The following is a 17,397-nucleotide window of genomic DNA, read 5'->3' as shown; positions in this document are numbered from 1 at the left end:
TGCTATGGGTTGCTCTTTGGATATAAAATCCTACCTCAAAGATATTTATAAAACTCTCAGCAACACCAAAACAAAGTAACTAAAATCAGTAATGATAGCTCTAGTATGTGATGTATAGACAGTTATTGCAACTGAATCTCATGTCACTGTAGCAACGCATTTTCTAATACATGGTGGCGAGTACATTGTGTTTTCCAGACAAGAGCAGTTAAAAAAAATCCCACAAGATTGAATAAAGATAAGATTTATAAAAATGTAGCAGGGAAACTGTGAATCGATAAGAAGGATTTAGTTTTATTTAGAGTTTAAATGAGAAATTTTCAACATCTTTGTTAATTTGGAACGTACAAAGGTCCACAACCTTTTTGAAAAATCAGTGGCATGTTTTTTTTTAGTCTTTAGTTTATTTTTTTCATGTGAGGTTAATTTCATTTATTAAAACTTAAAGGGTTCACTGAGGGCATAGTTGTGTGTCTACGGTAGATTTTTTTTGGGGGAGCAAAGTTACACCAATAATTGATTTATAATTGCATTGTTGCCTTCTGAATTGTAATTAAGTGCCTGGAGATTCCCATACCCAAATAGAAACACCATTGAACGTGCAGCAAGGGTTAGGAAGCCTTTGGTTGCAGAAATAATACTGCAATATAAATAAATTAAATGTTTCTCACAAGCAAGATAATATAAAATAACATCATAAAAGTTACAGATAAGGCAATACTAAAAGTATCAAAAATATTTCCTAATATCTTACCTCTTACAATAAGACCTGCAAAGTTAGACACTCCGGAGCCACGCTCTGACTGGGTGACACAGCGATATAAATCTTGATCCTGATTAGTGACTTCTTTGAGGTGAAAGGAGGCAGCGAACCGCCTGTGGTTGATGTTTTTGGTCTGAGCTACAGGAATATCCTCTCCGTTTCTCCTCTGGAAAACAGACAAAATGAACACACGGATAAATCAAATGCTGCTGAGGCTGCGGCAGTTTAACTGATTTGCTCAAGGTCATAAGTAAGTACTGGACAACACAAACCAACACACAGACGCTCAACCTCTTCTGACTCACTGAGAACAGGTTTAAAGGTCATAACTGCAATAGAGCAATAATGAAATCAACAGCTATTAAACTCTTAATCATGTCAGCTACTAGATGTATGGCCTACAGTGGCTGTGAGTGTGTGTCTTAGTGTTCAACTCTGAGTCTTTAGTACTTTATAATTGGACTTATCATTCCGCAGAAAGTCACTCTGAGCAAACCGTGTCATGTGTATTTAATCTTTTATCTATTATATTTTTATATTATTTTATCTGGGACTTAGGTTATCCTGAACTATCATTGTGTTTATGTTGCTAAAGGCTTCGGCTGCTGGTGCACACTCTGTTCTTCAACCTCCTTCTACTCTCCAACTATGCGTTATTTCCATTTAATGCTGCCATTAATTTTATGTAATGGTTGTTTTTTCTCTCCATAGGAGCTACACCTGTGTATGTTTAGCTGTGACACCTTCCAGGAGGGGGCCAATTGCTGAGCTATTGCAGCTGATAAATTCATGCTCTCCCTCTATAAATGACACATGGAGAGTGTCCACAGGCATTGACCCAGGACAGCCACATTAAGGACTCAGGCCTTGCGAACATGGGTCTTGAGCTCTACCCTTGTGCCACTAATGAGCCCTGCCATTATCTTTTTGCTTTTTCTTTAATATAGAAAGTAGTGCTACATCAGTGCTTCTGCATTTTTATGTGTCTGCTCTGTCTTCTAAAACCTCCAATTGGCAATTGACACTGAGCCAGGTCCTCCTGGAAGCTTCTTCATGTTAAAAAGGACTCTTTCCTTTCCACTGTTGCCAGATGCATACTAGGTATGAGGGATTGCTGCAAAGGTAATAACTCGCTGTCACCACATGCTCCTTCATGAATGGAATATTAAAAAAAAACATTGACTTGATGCAGTCAGCAGGGTTTTGTTTATTTTTCCCAAACTGGCATAATAAATTGTACTTGATTGTGTTTAAAACTGCAATACATTTGGAATGTATACAGCTGAATTTATAACTGGGTTACAGAATTGGACTGAACTAACAGCATATTTATGTATATCAATTGGATCTGTTTGTTTTATGAATAAACTAAATTGAATTCAAACCAAAGACTTAAAGGCACATTCAACTGTCAAGTAAGCAAAGTAGACAAAAAAGTATCTCTTTAATGGCCAGCTGGTACCTAGGTCCAGGAGGACTCTCAAAGGGGCAGAGCCTTCCATATTGCTCCCCCTGCACATTAGAAAGGCTTCTTCACTGCCTACTTTAGAAACTCTCATTAAAACCCATTTTATTACTTACTATAATATCATGTTGGAAAAATTATTGCTGCAGTTTTCTTCTAGTAAAAGTATAGGATAGTAAAATTGTTTATTTCCCTTCTCTTCTGTGGGAAAACCAACCAGGGTCCTCATCTAGCCTTGTTTGTGGCGGTTTCTGTTGTTTTTACCTTTTTCATTATTGCTCTACGTATATTTACTGTATATAAGTGTAAAATTAATTTTTTGTAGCTATCGTCTTCATGAAAATCAACACATAACTGCCTTATTTGAAAGGCATGCTGCCTTGTTCTTTCATTTTGAAGACTGCCTAAGAGAAATGGACTTCCTTGCCTAATATTTCAAACTTGAAAAGGTTATTTAAAAATGGCTCAATTTATTTAATAGGAATCACAAACAGTTATTTCTTCATATGGGATAAGGTGGATCCCCCCCCCCCAATGAATAGCTAAATTGTATGTTTCACATTATAACCTGAGGTACCTATCTATTTTAAAATATTATATTATAAGTGAGATTAAGAGGCATACAAAAAGTTTGAATTTTTTTTTGTATGGTCAAGGATAAATCTATGATCCACTGCAAATAACAATACCTTGCACAATATGTGGATCAAAACATTGTTTACACCTTTTCTTTTTCATGGTGGTGTCTGAATATGGTCTTACCTGTAACCAGAGTTTATTGTTTGACGTGTCTCTTCCTGTGGCGATACACTGAAACGTGGCATTTTGCCCGGCATTCACCTCCACGTCCCCAAGACGCAGGAAATGAGGGGACTTATCTGAAAGGAAACAAGGTCAAAGAAACAGTTAATCTTCTATTTGTTTGTGTGTGTGTTTTTGTTTCATTCTATTTGACTTCTGAAAGCATAAACGAGTTACCAAAATACCAAAAATTATATTCCATTATTTTTTGCAATTAAGTATTATTGGAGTTGCAGAAAATCAAAGCACTGAATTGCTATGAGGTGAAGTAAACATCACAACCACTATACATCATTTCAACAGTAACAAATTCTTAATGACAATCCAGTGAAATGAAATAAGCCATTTAGACCAAGAAAATATATTTCAGTGACAATGTTTTTATTCTGGTGGTGTGATTGCAATCATAGATAGTAGCTCCTATGGTGACTGAAAACCAACACACGCCCATGTGTTCATGCAAATGTGCACACACACACGCACACACACACCCACATACACACAAACCTGAGTCCAGAAATGCAGCTGTGAGAATGAATGCTTCCACTGTGGAGACTAAGTACTAATTCCTTTTCAAATACTTGCACCTTCCATTTAGTAGTCCCGCTGCCTTTAAGGACCTGAGGATCCTCTTTTTAATATTTTTAAGGTTTCTGCTCCGGGTCACACAATATGTTTATATCAACAACCTCTAACAGAGACAGGGACCTCAGGGATAAACTCCAGAATGGAACGCTGCGACACAGTTTATTTTTGTGACTTTTAATCAATAAAATGCATTAGGATACAGACTTGTCTTGAAGGATATCTGCCGCTATCAGAAAGATGAGCAAACTAAATTCTAATGGCTTTCTTGCAAACATGAGGACCCTCCAGGAACATGCCTGTGGTCTAAGATTAGCAGACCTCTCGGTTAACAGTGTGAGACTGTCGTCACAACTCTTTTTTGCCTCTAGCAGTGAGGAAACACTCAAGTAAGGAAAGAAGGGGACCTAAGACGTAGCCAGAATTTAAAATGGATCGTCGCTCCAATCTCTTTCCTGTCAGCACAGAGACAAGACAGTGACTGTTTGCTCTCTGTGTGTCTGTGAAACTGTGTGCTACTGGGTTAAACGGGGAGGGGGAGAGAAAATGCTGAGTGGTCAGAATCTTCTCTCTCCATGATTGCCCTAATACTGTCTCATTTCCCGCTTCACCCTCTCCCGTTCGCTCTTTCTCTCTGTTTTCCTTTCTTGCATTCTCTCAGTTTTTATTTCTCGGCGGCTTGTCTTTCTCGTTTTGCTGCATCCGTCCTCTTCTGTGTCACCTTCCTGCTTATCTACCCATTCAGCCGCAACAGAAACCATCCTAGGTACAGTCTAATTAGTGGCCAAAGCTATCAGCCTCTATTCAGCGAACTAGGACTAATTGCTGGCATGGTAATGACTCACCGCATGGATAGCTGAGCACCTGAATGTCATCTATGGCGATGAAGCCAGCTTTGCTGTCCGAAACCTCTGCTTCAAATATAACCTGAGAAAAAAAGGAAGCAAATTTAGCTTTCATCGTCTTTGTTGTTGTAATCGTAATTGTATATCCACTATTTGTGTAGGATATATATAGGACACATTTCACATGTTGTAATCCAGACAGTGACGTACATAGTATGAAAATGCTGAGATAGTAACTTAAACAGAACTTGTAAACAGTCTGAACAAAGCTGTTAATAAAAATATTCCATATTCAGCGTAAAGAGATTTTGTTTTCATTAACAATGTAAATGTGTGTGTTGCATAGTTCAAATCACTGCTTTGTATGAATAAATGTAGTCTTTACATATCGCCCAGCTCTGACATGTCTTACTGAAATATCTGAACATATCCAGGTCCTGCAGAGCATGATGATGTCCATTTATTTTAATCAGATCTGTACAAGCAGAGAAACCAAAGCATGTAAGACCCTGGCCCTAAAACTCTGAAACCGCCCATCTCTGAACTATGAGGTAATTCCTCGATGTCCTGCCATTAAACAAGAAAAAACAAGTGAAGTAGATTTGTAGTTTAACTGAAACTAAATACCTGCAAAACCATCTGCTTCCTCTAACCAAATCTGTTTGAAAATTGTTGAGGTATGTGTAAAGTACCTTTTTTAATGTCAAAGAAAAAGTGAATTATCTTTTGAAAACCAAAGTGTCACCTGAGGGTTATGGTGTCATAATTTAGTAATTGGAAAATAGAACTAAGCAAACTAAACAAATAAAAAAAGTGGGCATCAAAAATATGAAATCTGAGAAGTCTTTTGTACAAATATTAAATTCACAAACTATTGATGGACAAAATATGGATTGTAGGTCGCTGGTCTGTAACGTGAGTTTAATGTCTGCGATCCCATTCCTTTTCATAAAACTGTTGCACTCAGATCCAATCCCATTAAGTCTAACTCAATGCAAGTTATAAAAAGTTATAACACCTTAAAGGTACATTAGGTATTCTTCACACTAGACAAAAAGCACAAAAAAGCAAATCAACTACATTTTTCTATAAACTTTTTTTAATATGTTTTGACTGAGAAAGAAACCTATCTGGCATTGAAGAAAACAACCAAAGCTCAGTTTGTACATCTACATTTGCAAGTTTCCCTCCAAGTGCTTCAATTCTCCGCCAGTTTATTATCTGAGTATCTGAAAAAGCGCGTTCTCCTCATCATCCTCACTATTACTCTTCCACACCCCTCTCTCGTTGTTAAATGGCCGTCCATCTCCCTCCGTTCTTTATTGTTCCATCAACATCCATTTCTAGCCATTTCCTCACTGTAATTTCTTTCTTTGTCTCGCTTGCCATCTGTGTTCCAACACTGTTTGCTCTGTGTGGAGCACTATAATGCACAGAGAAGAAAAGGGAAAGAAAAGGAGGCAGCCATCAAAAAGAGAGGCAGAAAGAGAAAGAGAGCAAAGGGGTAAGCAGTTGTTGTCATTCATCACCTCTAAAAGGAAATCTGCCGTGAACTGTTTACCCATAGCTTATCATCTCTGGCTTGTCACACTCTTCCCCGTTCAGCCTCCCTCCCCTTCCAATCTATCTTTTCTCTCTCACATATCATCTTTTGCTCATAGCTCACTGCAGTGCCCAGCAGAAAGACATCAGTGGACTTTTAATACCGTCGTCTCAGCCTGTTTGACAACTACCTAACATGTCTTCTCCGCCTTGATTCTCCTGATCATTTATTGCTTATGTTATTTTTATTTATTTTTTTACAGTGCCAGATGAAATTTTCTTTCTTCTATGTACATTTATGTCCACTGACAGATATTATGTTTAGTATAAATAACTCCTTTGGGCTAAAGTCATGTCCAAAGCAGTTTACTTAGAACATTTTAGAGGAACTAACTTAGAAATTATAAATGGCATAGAAAAGTAAAGCACAGGGGTTTTCACAGACACTTTGCCACCTAAAATACTTTAGTTGGTTAAACATTTGTGGGCAAAGTGCCTGGAACACAGCAGGTCCCACAGGAGTTCATCATCACATTCAGGGAGGATGCTGAGTGCATTCTTATTCTCCATCTCCCTGTATCTTTGACTGCTTGATTTGTACGGGCTTTTGATGGGACATTGGCACTAAGGAATGGTTTAATAAGACATTTTTATTTAATTTTAGCATTTCTTTTACTGTCTCCAATTATATTCTCATTGTTGACTTAAATTGCTCCAAACTTGAGATCTGACTCTTTGGATTCTTGGTTCTTCTAATCCTCAAGCCACATCTTTTGCCAGTAAAAGTAAAAGTAAATCATGTTTCACACAATTCAATTTATTTTAGTCTAATATTTAGAGGTTTGTAAGTCAATTATTTTCCATTACCATTTGATAAAATTATGTATTTCACCATCATCCACAAGATCCCTTAAGATATGGTTTGGACAGCAGTACCCTCTGATCGTCCAGGTGTCAAATGTTTCCCAACTAACTGATCTCATCATTGTGCAACAAGATTATTGATAGCACATGTTTATATGTTCTCACACAGGCAAAGCTGCTCTAAAATTCTGAAGGCAAAGGAGTGACACATCATCACTCCAGAGTAGGGCTTGGCGAAGGCATACATCCTCTTATCATCTGGTTGCATATATCACTTTGATGTATGCGTCTACGGGCACTGAATCAAAAATATTGTAAATTTGCCAGGAGGAGATATTTTTCATCTCATTTTATAGTCTGACTCTCAGTAGATGTAAATTTGGATCTAGAGACAGGCTGCCCCTATACATAAACTAATATTAACAAAAGTCAAACATAAAAAATATTCCTGATGCTGGAAACAACAAATAGGGGCAGGAGATTCTGCAGGAGGTTTCTTCTTGTTAAAAGGGAGTGGTTGATTTCAAAAGTTGCCACATTTTTGCTCAGGATAAGCAGTGGCTGCCAAATTAGTGACTCCATGCAATAAGCTGGGCTTCCTTAGATAGACAACATTCAACCTGGTGGCTTTAATGATGACATAAAATGTATTGTATTAGAATCAAAATTCTATTGAAATGGACTGAAATAATTTAAATGGGCTCTTATGAAATCATTGGATCTGCATTTAAACTGAATTAGGTATTTTTGAAATTAATTGAAGTTCTTAATTCCAAACATCTGCAACTCACCATTTTTCTAATAAACAAAGTAAAAAAAGATGATGTGGCTAAGCACTGAGCAAAAAACACAATCATGTGTCTGGAAATCCAAAGAAATGTGTGATTTCTTTGGATCTTGGTTTTAATGTCAAGTTTATAGTAGGATCAGTTTTATTCAGTATCAAAAAACAAAACAAATAGAAATTTAAAAACTCACTATGCAACTGAGGCATAATAAAGTACTGATATTAAAACAGTTTCATGATTATGAGTGAAAAGGTTTTCATTGTTGACTTAAAATAAATTATGACAATGTTGATAATTACAACTCTGGGAAAATGCAATGTGTAGGCGTGCGTGCCTTTTGTGGACATCTATTTTTGTCTGCAGGGGTACAGTATGTCTACATGAGAAAGTATGTCCCCTGAGGAAATCAGTCAAACAGAAGTGCTAACACAGATGCATGTTCAAACATGATAACATAGCTTCATAACCTCAGAGCCAATAACCTGCTTCAAAGCCTGAAAAAGTTACATGAGCCTCAGCAAACTAAGATGATCATGTTTAATTAAAACATGTTGACACATGGGTTTCAAGCTGGTGAGCTCTCTCCACAGTCAGAGGGATGGGGCTCCAGATGGGCCATTTGGGGGGACGCTTTGCACTTGGCCTTATCGTCGCATTATACAGTCCCCTGGCCGTGTGTGCTAGTTGATCTGTATTTATGCCTGCAAGAACATTCAGCACCAGAACACCCTAAAAACATGTGCACATGTGTCAACAACAGCCACCAGACACACAAGCACACACAGAATCAGTATAAAGGAGCCTAACGCAATGGTCGTGCAATAATGTTCTCTCCTTTTGACACATTCATTTCACATCAGGTAAGACAGGTGCTCATTAGAGATGCATAAATAAAGCATAAAAAACATTCAAGACAATGTTGGTTATGTCAAAGACAAATGGGGCGAGATACTGGCATGCATGCAAATCCATGTACACATAAACACACACCCTAGCCTAATCGTCACCTCCTGAGACTCAGTCAACACAAATAAATCAGCAGCCTGCCTCCCAGCATGAGTATGTGTCTGTATTTGTGTGTGATGTGTGTTTTCACATTAGCACTACTGGAAATGAATCATTTTACGTAGCTTTTGGCTGTATCTCATAAATTTACCTGGTATTCATTGGGCCAGAAGGTGGACACGGCTAGTTCAGCTTTCAGCCAGCCTTTACCTACATGACAAAATTAGAGTCAGCATGAGAAAATGAAATCACATAAGGTCATATCAACTAAATAAGCGGAACTTTACCAGTGTAGGATGTCACATTCCATATCGGGTTTGCCAGAGGACCTTTGTTTACCTATAAATATTACAAAACACAATGTTTCACAGAGTCACAAAAGCTGCACAAAACTTGCAGATTCACAAATTCAATGACAAAGAAGTAAGATAAACCAAATAAACCTATAATAATGCTTTGTACTCCGCATGGGCTGGTTACCAGCATCCTAATGCTAGATTAGGATGCTGGTAACCATCTGATATGGAGCACAGAGTAATGCAGTGAAGTTACTCATGAAGTTATTATATTGTTAATAAAGATAATCATACTGTGGAAATCCACAGTGAGCAGTCCCAGTCCCAGCAGTCCCAACTGGGACTCCAGAGCAGTCCCAGTTTACACCATAAAATATGGCAGCACAATGTTAGAAAAACTTGAAGACAAGTTTGGTAAATATTGCAACAATGATATCAATTGTGTAATATATGCCTTTTTTCATCTTTCCTCTACTTTCTTTCTATATTTCTATCACTCCACAACCTTTGGCATTTTAGGCAATGTCAATTATGTCTGGTGTGAGCATTTGTTGCTTTTAGATATCAACTTAGCATGAAAAATACTAATTTTTAAGAAATAATCACACTCCAAACTGTCAAATTATGACATTCATTACATAAGTTGTGCTGTCTTACAATAAAATACGATTAATTCAAGAACAGCTCAAATATGAGAGTAAATTACAAAAGGAAAAAAAATATTTAAAAAATTCTAAAACACAGTTTAACAAATCAAAAATTTTCAGAAAGTGAAATGTGTCTTTTGGTTCATTCAATTCATGTGCCATTACAATATTCAGTTAATTTCTCTCCTTACGAACACTTACGAAGTGCAAGTTTGTTGGATAAATTGAGGTAATTTCTTACAAAACAAAAGATGTAAATTAATTTTAGTTTTGAGTGGAAAACCCCTGGTTTCCATCTACCATTGTGACGAGCAAAAGCCTTCATTTGTTTAAGTACCTTCACAAGGATGTTAAGGGTTCCTGGGCTGGAGCCATCAGGGCTTGTCAGAAGATAGTTGAAGTCAATGCAGTGAGTGTCGTTCTCTTTCATCACAGGCAGCTGAAACCTGGCCTTCTCCCCAGCATCATACTGAGACACATCCACATACACGTAGGACCCTGAGTGCGGAGACAGACAAGGCAAAAGTAAGTACAGTCTGAAGACAAACATCCCAGAAAAACTAAGGCAAACTTGTGACTAAGCCAAGAGTCAGCTCATTTGTGTGACAGCTGTTTTTGCTTGTGTACATAATACTTATTGAGATCCACTGCCTAAAGAGACTACTTAATGGTGCCCTCTGAGGAGGCAGCCAGTGTGAAGACAGTCACTAGTATGACTGTACTTGCCAAGAGTGGGCTGCATGCCCACAGCTTGTCTTACATGTACCTACACGAAACAACCCACTGCTTTGTGTAGGTTATTTTCAGCATAATGCATTAGAATTACCCTGAGAGCATTTCTCATAAAAACACCAGTAATTTTAACCAATGAGTGATTTTTTTTTTTTTTACATCCTGGACAAACAGGATGAAAGTCAGAGCAGGCTTAGCCCATGGTCACACTGTATTTTCTATCTGCCTCTGCCTTAACTGTCTGATTCAGACACCATAAAATACTGACAACACAGCCTAAAAACTGATGGACGTTTTACTCAAGCCAAAATGCTGAGTTTAAGCTGCTGAGAGAAAAGTTTTAAACAAACTTGGGGTGAAAAGTTGTAAAGTTTGTTGCTTTAAGGACCCTCACCTTTAAAGGCCAGTTTGAATTATTCAAATCTCACTGAACCTCTTTCACAAGTTGAAATAAAACGTGGTTAAATTAGGTAATCATGATGTATTATGACTGCATTATCCTCATGTTTAGTTCACAACAGGGACGTTCGCTCAGTTTAGATAAAATTCCACCTTTTTTGCTAAGTAGATTGTGGAAGCTAGTGCAAACTCTATTTAACATTCACTTAAGTACTGGTCAATAAATGAAGACAGAGAAGCACTTTTTTATACAGTGTCAATATAGAATACGAGTTTTGTTTTTCAAAATCATTTGTCGAAAACGTCTTATCAGACATTGTAAGTTTGGTTTTTAATCCATTTTTCCAATACTATAAATAAATTAAAATATTAGTTTTAATGCTAATATTACTTGTTTAGCAATGTAGATTATTCTTTTCAACCCACTCTTTGATAGCCTTCATTTTAAATATAACTTTAATATTCCTGGGTATGCTGAGCCAAACCTATAACACAAACCTATCACATTAAATGTACCCAGGACAGGCTCGGTCCTTAGTTGACACCGTGTGTTGATTTCACAATCTGTATTTGTCATGAATTGCTGTGGTTCAGCACCATAGTGCAGCAGGAGCGACGCAGAGCCATTATGAATATGTTTCTTTTAATAATTAACTGAATACTTAAAGCTACAGACCACTTCCTGGAGAAGGGATCATCAGCTTCAAGCCCCAGAACATTGATATTATCTCCCTGCAGCCCTCAGAGCAGAGCACATTCTTCATCGTCTTCCGATGACGGTACTCAAAAAGAGTGAGAACTTTGCCACCTGACACTGGGTCCTTTATCTTGCTGAACTCTTCTGTCAAGTATTGCCGTAGTTTCGGGCTCAAAGTGTGGCAGGCGCGTTGCAGAGTCATTATAAATATGCTTCTTTTAATAATTAACTGAAAACTTATAAACACCAGATATAATTATGGGGTGACCAACAGAGAATCCAGCAATGAGGAATCAGAAGCCAGAAACTTACATGTACTGGGAAGTAATCAACTAACAGAATATCAAACAGCTGGAGGAAGACTAAGAGGGGAACCAAACAGAACTAAACTATAAACAGAACATAAACAAGGATCCTGACAGTATTAGTAAAAAAAATTAAAAAATAAAACTGTATTGGATTGATTCAAATCCAGCAGTTTTTATTGTGCAAAAAAGACATTTTCTGTTTATCCTATCTTACATACATCAGTGCCTCAGAAACATAAAAGCCCTTTCTATAATATAGGGGTGAGGGTGGGTTGCTCTTTTATCAGAAATGTCTTGAATCTTGCTATATTCTCTCATTTAAAAATAAGTCAGCCACATACCTTTTTGTGAATGTATTTTAGACATCACTGGTACACCACCGGGTGCTTTATTGCTTTATCTTCCTAATTGACCAGTGTGGCATGCAAAAATAAAAATACTTAATCTGGGTGTACAAAGAGCCTGCCCATCCAGATGTTCTAATAATCAGCTAAAACCTTCAGCAGATGTTGCTGCTCTGAAATATGATGAAATCTGATCCTTTCCTGTTTGATTTCAATCTGACAATCTAAATGAGACACTAGCAATATATAATTTTATATATATATATATATATATATATATATATATATATATATATATATATATATATATATATATATATATATATATAATGCTGTGTTTGTTCAGCAGAAGCAGTAAGAAACACACAAGAAGAACATTAAGGCCATATTGTTCTAATATTTAAATTTTTTTTAGCTGAGCAGTTGAACTATTCTTTGGCATTCTGGAGTAAAGTGCATTGCTTGTGATAATAGTAAGTACTCAACAGATTACCAATAGAGAAAGGCAGAAGAAAGTACTAGGACAAAATTAAATTTAGTTCAAACAGAAATGTGTAATAATTAAATTAAACACAAAAAGATAACGTGCCATAAAACAGGACTTAACAGTAACAAGAGCTGTTTTTTTATATTTTTCTATGTCCAATATAAGTTGTACAATAATTTTAAGCGCAATAGTGATAACCAGTTACTGTTTAGCTAATCTAGTGTAAGACAACATAAAAACATCCCTTGCAAAACAAAGCAGCACATTGCCACCATAGTTATTTAGGTGGCTCCCTCCACCTGATCTCACCTCTCTTTTGTTGTTGCCAGAACTACCTTTCATGCCTGCTATTAAACTAATTAAAGCTGAAAGATGTTTCCCTTTTCCTTCATAAAATAAAGTCACTTACTGGTTGTCACCAAGGTTCCCAAAAACAAAAACAAGTAGACTACCTGATCTGTGTCATTCTCATTGCTTAGTTTTTATCACTGATACTAAAATGGTGACATGAGAAAGGTGTCATTAAGATGGCTGCCAGCTAAAAATACTTCTATCAGTTAGAGACCCAGATATGTCAGAGTACACACAACTCTGCAAAATATAACCGTTGGCACTTTAGCAAGTCATTACACTATATGAAAATTATCTGCAGCAAACTGATTAACAGGCTGTTAAAATTATTGAGTGGCGGTAACAATAAAACCATTTCCAGTGAAAGACCTTACGATAACCTACAGAATCACAACAGTGACAACAACTAACCTGAGACAAAAATAGCAAAGGAAAATGTGTCTAAGTGACAGTTCATGAAACTAGAGGCATTCAAACAAGATCTGTGCCATCCACGCTGACTTCACGATGCCAGGAACATCTGACACCTTAAGTCTGCCAGTTTCTAAAATGGCTGATGTCTTTGAAATGCCAAAGTCGAAAGTGGATCCTTGATGACACAATATAGCCATGAGCCTAAAAAAAAATGCTCTGACAGCCTTAAGCCCTAAATGTGTCACACAAAAACAACAGCAACGTGACAGTGGCATGGATATATTTTTAGGAAAAACAATACAAATGTTTTGTCGATGCAATTGTGTTTATTTTATAAATTATTTGTCAACATGCCGATCATTTTAAATGGAGAATAATATCCATTTAGTTAGGTTATAATGCTCTAATAGCACAATTTCAATATGGTTCTAAGCAATTGGTTACTTGCCTGAAAACTGGAACAGATTTGGAAATCCTTCAATTTTATGTTCCTTCAAATGTCTTTTTAGGACGTAAGGCCACATGATTACTGTTTACATTTAAAATCCAGCAAGACCAAAATGTTTTGCTTTTTATTGCAATCATAACCACATGAATACATATACAGCAATCTCCTCCGTTTTTTTCCAACTGTGTTGCATGTGTCATTTTCTTTTATGGCCCATAATGCATTAAATATGTGCTATTGCAAACGCGCATCTCAAGTTCAGCAGATGGGAGCAGTTTTCACACATTTCTGAATCAGAAAACTAAAGTAATTGTCCTCTCTGCAGTCACAAACACAGCAGGTCCAGAAGGGATCAAAGAGATACGGAAAAACATTTTTTGCCAACAGCACTTTTTCCCCTTTTTCTTTCCCTGCATTAAAATTATCACAAGCTTTTAGCAGAGGGTATTCTTTCACCTAAAAAGACCCAAATAACTGGTCTTTTCCAATCCAAAGCAATTTGCTCCGGCTATATAATCCATAAATATGGGTGGCCTTCTCCTTAAATACATAAATGATTCCTCTATGGGCTGCAGAAAAGCAGATGTGCATTTGTGTGCATTTGAGAATTAATGGTATGTACAAATTCTGGTTTAAATAGGTTTACACAAATGTATTTTTTCAACAATATCTTCTTTTCAACTGCGATTGATATAGAATACAAGTGCAGACATTTCACGGGTGATAGAGAGGTAAGCAGGAAATCCAAAAGTACAATGTAAAAAGAGAAAACTTAAAGGCTAGCCAGAAAGGTCATAAGTAAGACAGTAAAAGATAACAGACGAAACAACTAAACCAGGTAAAAGGTGAGAAGAGAGATCAGAAGTAGCAAAGGTAAAACAGGGAACAGCAATAACAATAACAAAAATACATGTTGGGAAAGCAAACAATGCCTAAACAGGACAGTCAAATAAATAAATAAATGGTACCACTTTACAGGCCCCTCTTTTTTTTGGTTATCCAAAAAAATAACCACAGAGAAAGTGCAAGATAGTCTTTCAATTATTTATTTTTTTTGGCATAAGGTTCTAATGTTTTCAAACCCTGACTCCTGGGGATGACTATTGTCCAGGTTTTAGATGATTCCCTCATTATTAAAATTAACAAATAATCAGTAGCCAGATCTTATGGAGATTTTTTTTATTTGAACTTTTACACTTGAATTAGGGAAGTTGGTACAGAGATGCAACCAAAATATGCAAGCCAACATTCCTTTGAGTCATGGTCCAGAAAATACTACCTTCTAAAATGTCTTTAAGTTGTTCTAATTAATCTGTGGATTTATTGAACACTTGTTTATGTCATGGCAAAAAATACCAAACAATATCGGGAAAGTATACAATTCAGTCTTCTCGCTGACACAAACTCCATTTCTTGCTGATATGGCCAACATACAATGCTCTTAGAATGATGAAAAATGGCTATTTTGACTTAACAGTCTGCACTTCAAGTGATTCCACCTCTGTGAAGATTATAGCCACAGTACAGCAGAGAGCCGGTCAAATAAAGTGGCTTTAATGGTATTCCTAGAGATGTTTTTGTGCATTTCTCGATATTTATTATTAAAACATCCAGTGACACTGCTGCAGTTTTCATCTTTGTCTACTTCTTTTCTCCTCCCTCATTTGTGAAATTGTTATTGAAAGCAAGAGGGGAAAAAAAGGAGAAATGAAGAGAAAGGCATGCCAAATAGGTTTGGAGTGTTACTGGCTGACAACATTGAGTCGAGAGTATCTGCTTTAGTCTGTTGAGCCTCAGAGCTCCAGCCTGTGAATGTTCAAATGGCGCAGAGTTCTTTGCCAACATAGCTTCCCAGCTCTCGCCATGGTGAACTGCCAACATCAACCCCCAGTGAGATTACATAGATGAGTTTTAGCTCTTAAAAAATTTACAAAACCATCCATGGACACTTAACATTGCATTTGGTTCAAAGGGTGATTAGTAAATGGGACAAACCAAACTGGCATAAGGCAAAAAGTTTTGCTATTATTGACAATAATATTCACTTGATAAAACAGCCTTTATTGATTGTTCATTTTCTACTGTCATCACCGATCATCTCCGGGATGCCAAACATTCACCATGTTGTTGTAGAAATAATTACATTTGCTATCCTGTTGTTTTACAGAATATTTCAAAGCAGCCTTTTTCCATTTTGCCATGCTTCTGAGGGGAATTCAACCTTAAGCTCCAACATAAACATAACCACAGAGCCCATAGGCAAGGCATTTATACTCATAACTGAAGACTTTCCTCTCTTAAAAATCCAACTTAAATGCTACGTCTCTAATCCCCTCAAGAAGCCTTGTTTCCCATTCACTGCACCACTGTCCCACACCCTGCTGGCATTATTAGCACATCAAATGTCAGTTCATGCTCCCGTACCTTTAGGCAAGGCACTGAACCCTCCCTTCAGCAACCAACATCTCCAAACCATTAACCTGCTCTGCAATCCCTCTGCCCTACTCATCCCACAAGGTTCTGGAGAAGTTAATGCTATGTTAATTCTAGGCATTACAGATCTGCTCCCCCAGGAAAGGTGTTTAACCTCGTCGAGGTGGCAACTCTGCCCACGCTGCAGACTGACACCACTTGGTATTTATAACACATAATACAAGGCTGTCCACCAATGCACACCTGTGTTTTGCCAAATGTACAAGAGAACAGCCCATATTTGAAATATGTGAAAGCTGAGAGGAGAAGATGGTGAAATGAACTTTTCTTTAAATGTCACCAAAGGTGAGTTGCCATGACAGCGAGTGTCAGCGATAAACAACATTGTTACATTGTCATGGTTACAATGTTATAATCTTCTCTAACAAAAAGAGGATGTCGGGGAAAGGTTAAAAAAAAAGAGAAAACAAAGCTAGACGAAGAGGAAAAGAAAAGAAAAAGACACAAGCTGCAACAGAAAATATTGAAAGTCATTTTTTGCTGTTTAAAATCATTAATCAAACATCTCAACTTCTTCCTCTGAGATTTTAATTTGGTGAAACAAGTTATTATTTGAACATTGCACAGCTAGTTAATGCTACAGCATTTTTCGTTTAACACTGTAAAGTAGGCAACCTTGCCTGTTGGCCGCTGTTGATTAATGACCTCATATTCTGTTAATTAGACACTCGGCCCTGAGGCAGAAAGATTTAATTTCCCCTTCATCATCATTGCTGAGGGAAAAAAAATACTGATTGAAGAGGGGCAAAAGGGAGAAGGAAAAAAGGAGGAGAAAGGACGAGAGAGGAGAGGGTAAAGAACAGGAGTTATATGAAGTTTGGGAAGCAATGTTAAGGTCTGATAAAAAAAAAAACTGTTTAAAGTAAAACATCTGCATCTCCTTGAGCCACGGCATGCATAAGCAACTGATTTGCAGATTCATGAAACGTCAACATGCGGGAGGCATTTTGTTGGAGTAGCTGAAGTAGTTAAACTTGTTACTACCACGGTACAGCACAAGAACGAACTTGCAGTGGAGTCATAAAACACAGCCAAAGGGTTTGCAAAATGACTGACAACAGACACACAATGAAAATGAAAGTATACTTTCCCCTGAGAGCATGTACTCTTAATTTCCCTTTTA

General features: G+C 37.1%; 1 protein-coding gene across 16 annotated transcripts in view; it reads right to left on the bottom strand.

Moving 5' to 3' along the window:
* ptprk (protein tyrosine phosphatase receptor type K) overlaps positions 1 to 17,397 on the bottom strand; it is a 137,557-nt gene that overhangs the window by 56,327 nt on the left and 63,833 nt on the right. For all 16 annotated transcript variants that reach the window (XM_036147262.1, XM_036147261.1, XM_036147263.1 and 13 more), the window contains 6 exons: positions 9,939 to 10,099; positions 8,946 to 8,997; positions 8,810 to 8,868; positions 4,460 to 4,541; positions 2,991 to 3,106; positions 755 to 929 (listed from right to left, as the gene is read on the bottom strand). In XM_036147262.1, coding sequence (XP_036003155.1) covers positions 755 to 929; positions 2,991 to 3,106; positions 4,460 to 4,541; positions 8,810 to 8,868; positions 8,946 to 8,997; positions 9,939 to 10,099 — 645 coding nt within the window. The remainder of the gene's footprint in view (positions 1 to 754; positions 930 to 2,990; positions 3,107 to 4,459; positions 4,542 to 8,809; positions 8,869 to 8,945; positions 8,998 to 9,938; positions 10,100 to 17,397) is intronic.

Source organism: Fundulus heteroclitus, chromosome 15, assembly GCF_011125445.2.
Source record: "Fundulus heteroclitus isolate FHET01 chromosome 15, MU-UCD_Fhet_4.1, whole genome shotgun sequence".
Lineage (NCBI taxonomy): Eukaryota > Metazoa > Chordata > Actinopteri > Cyprinodontiformes > Fundulidae > Fundulus > Fundulus heteroclitus.
This window is presented reverse-complemented; position numbering and strand designations above follow the sequence as displayed.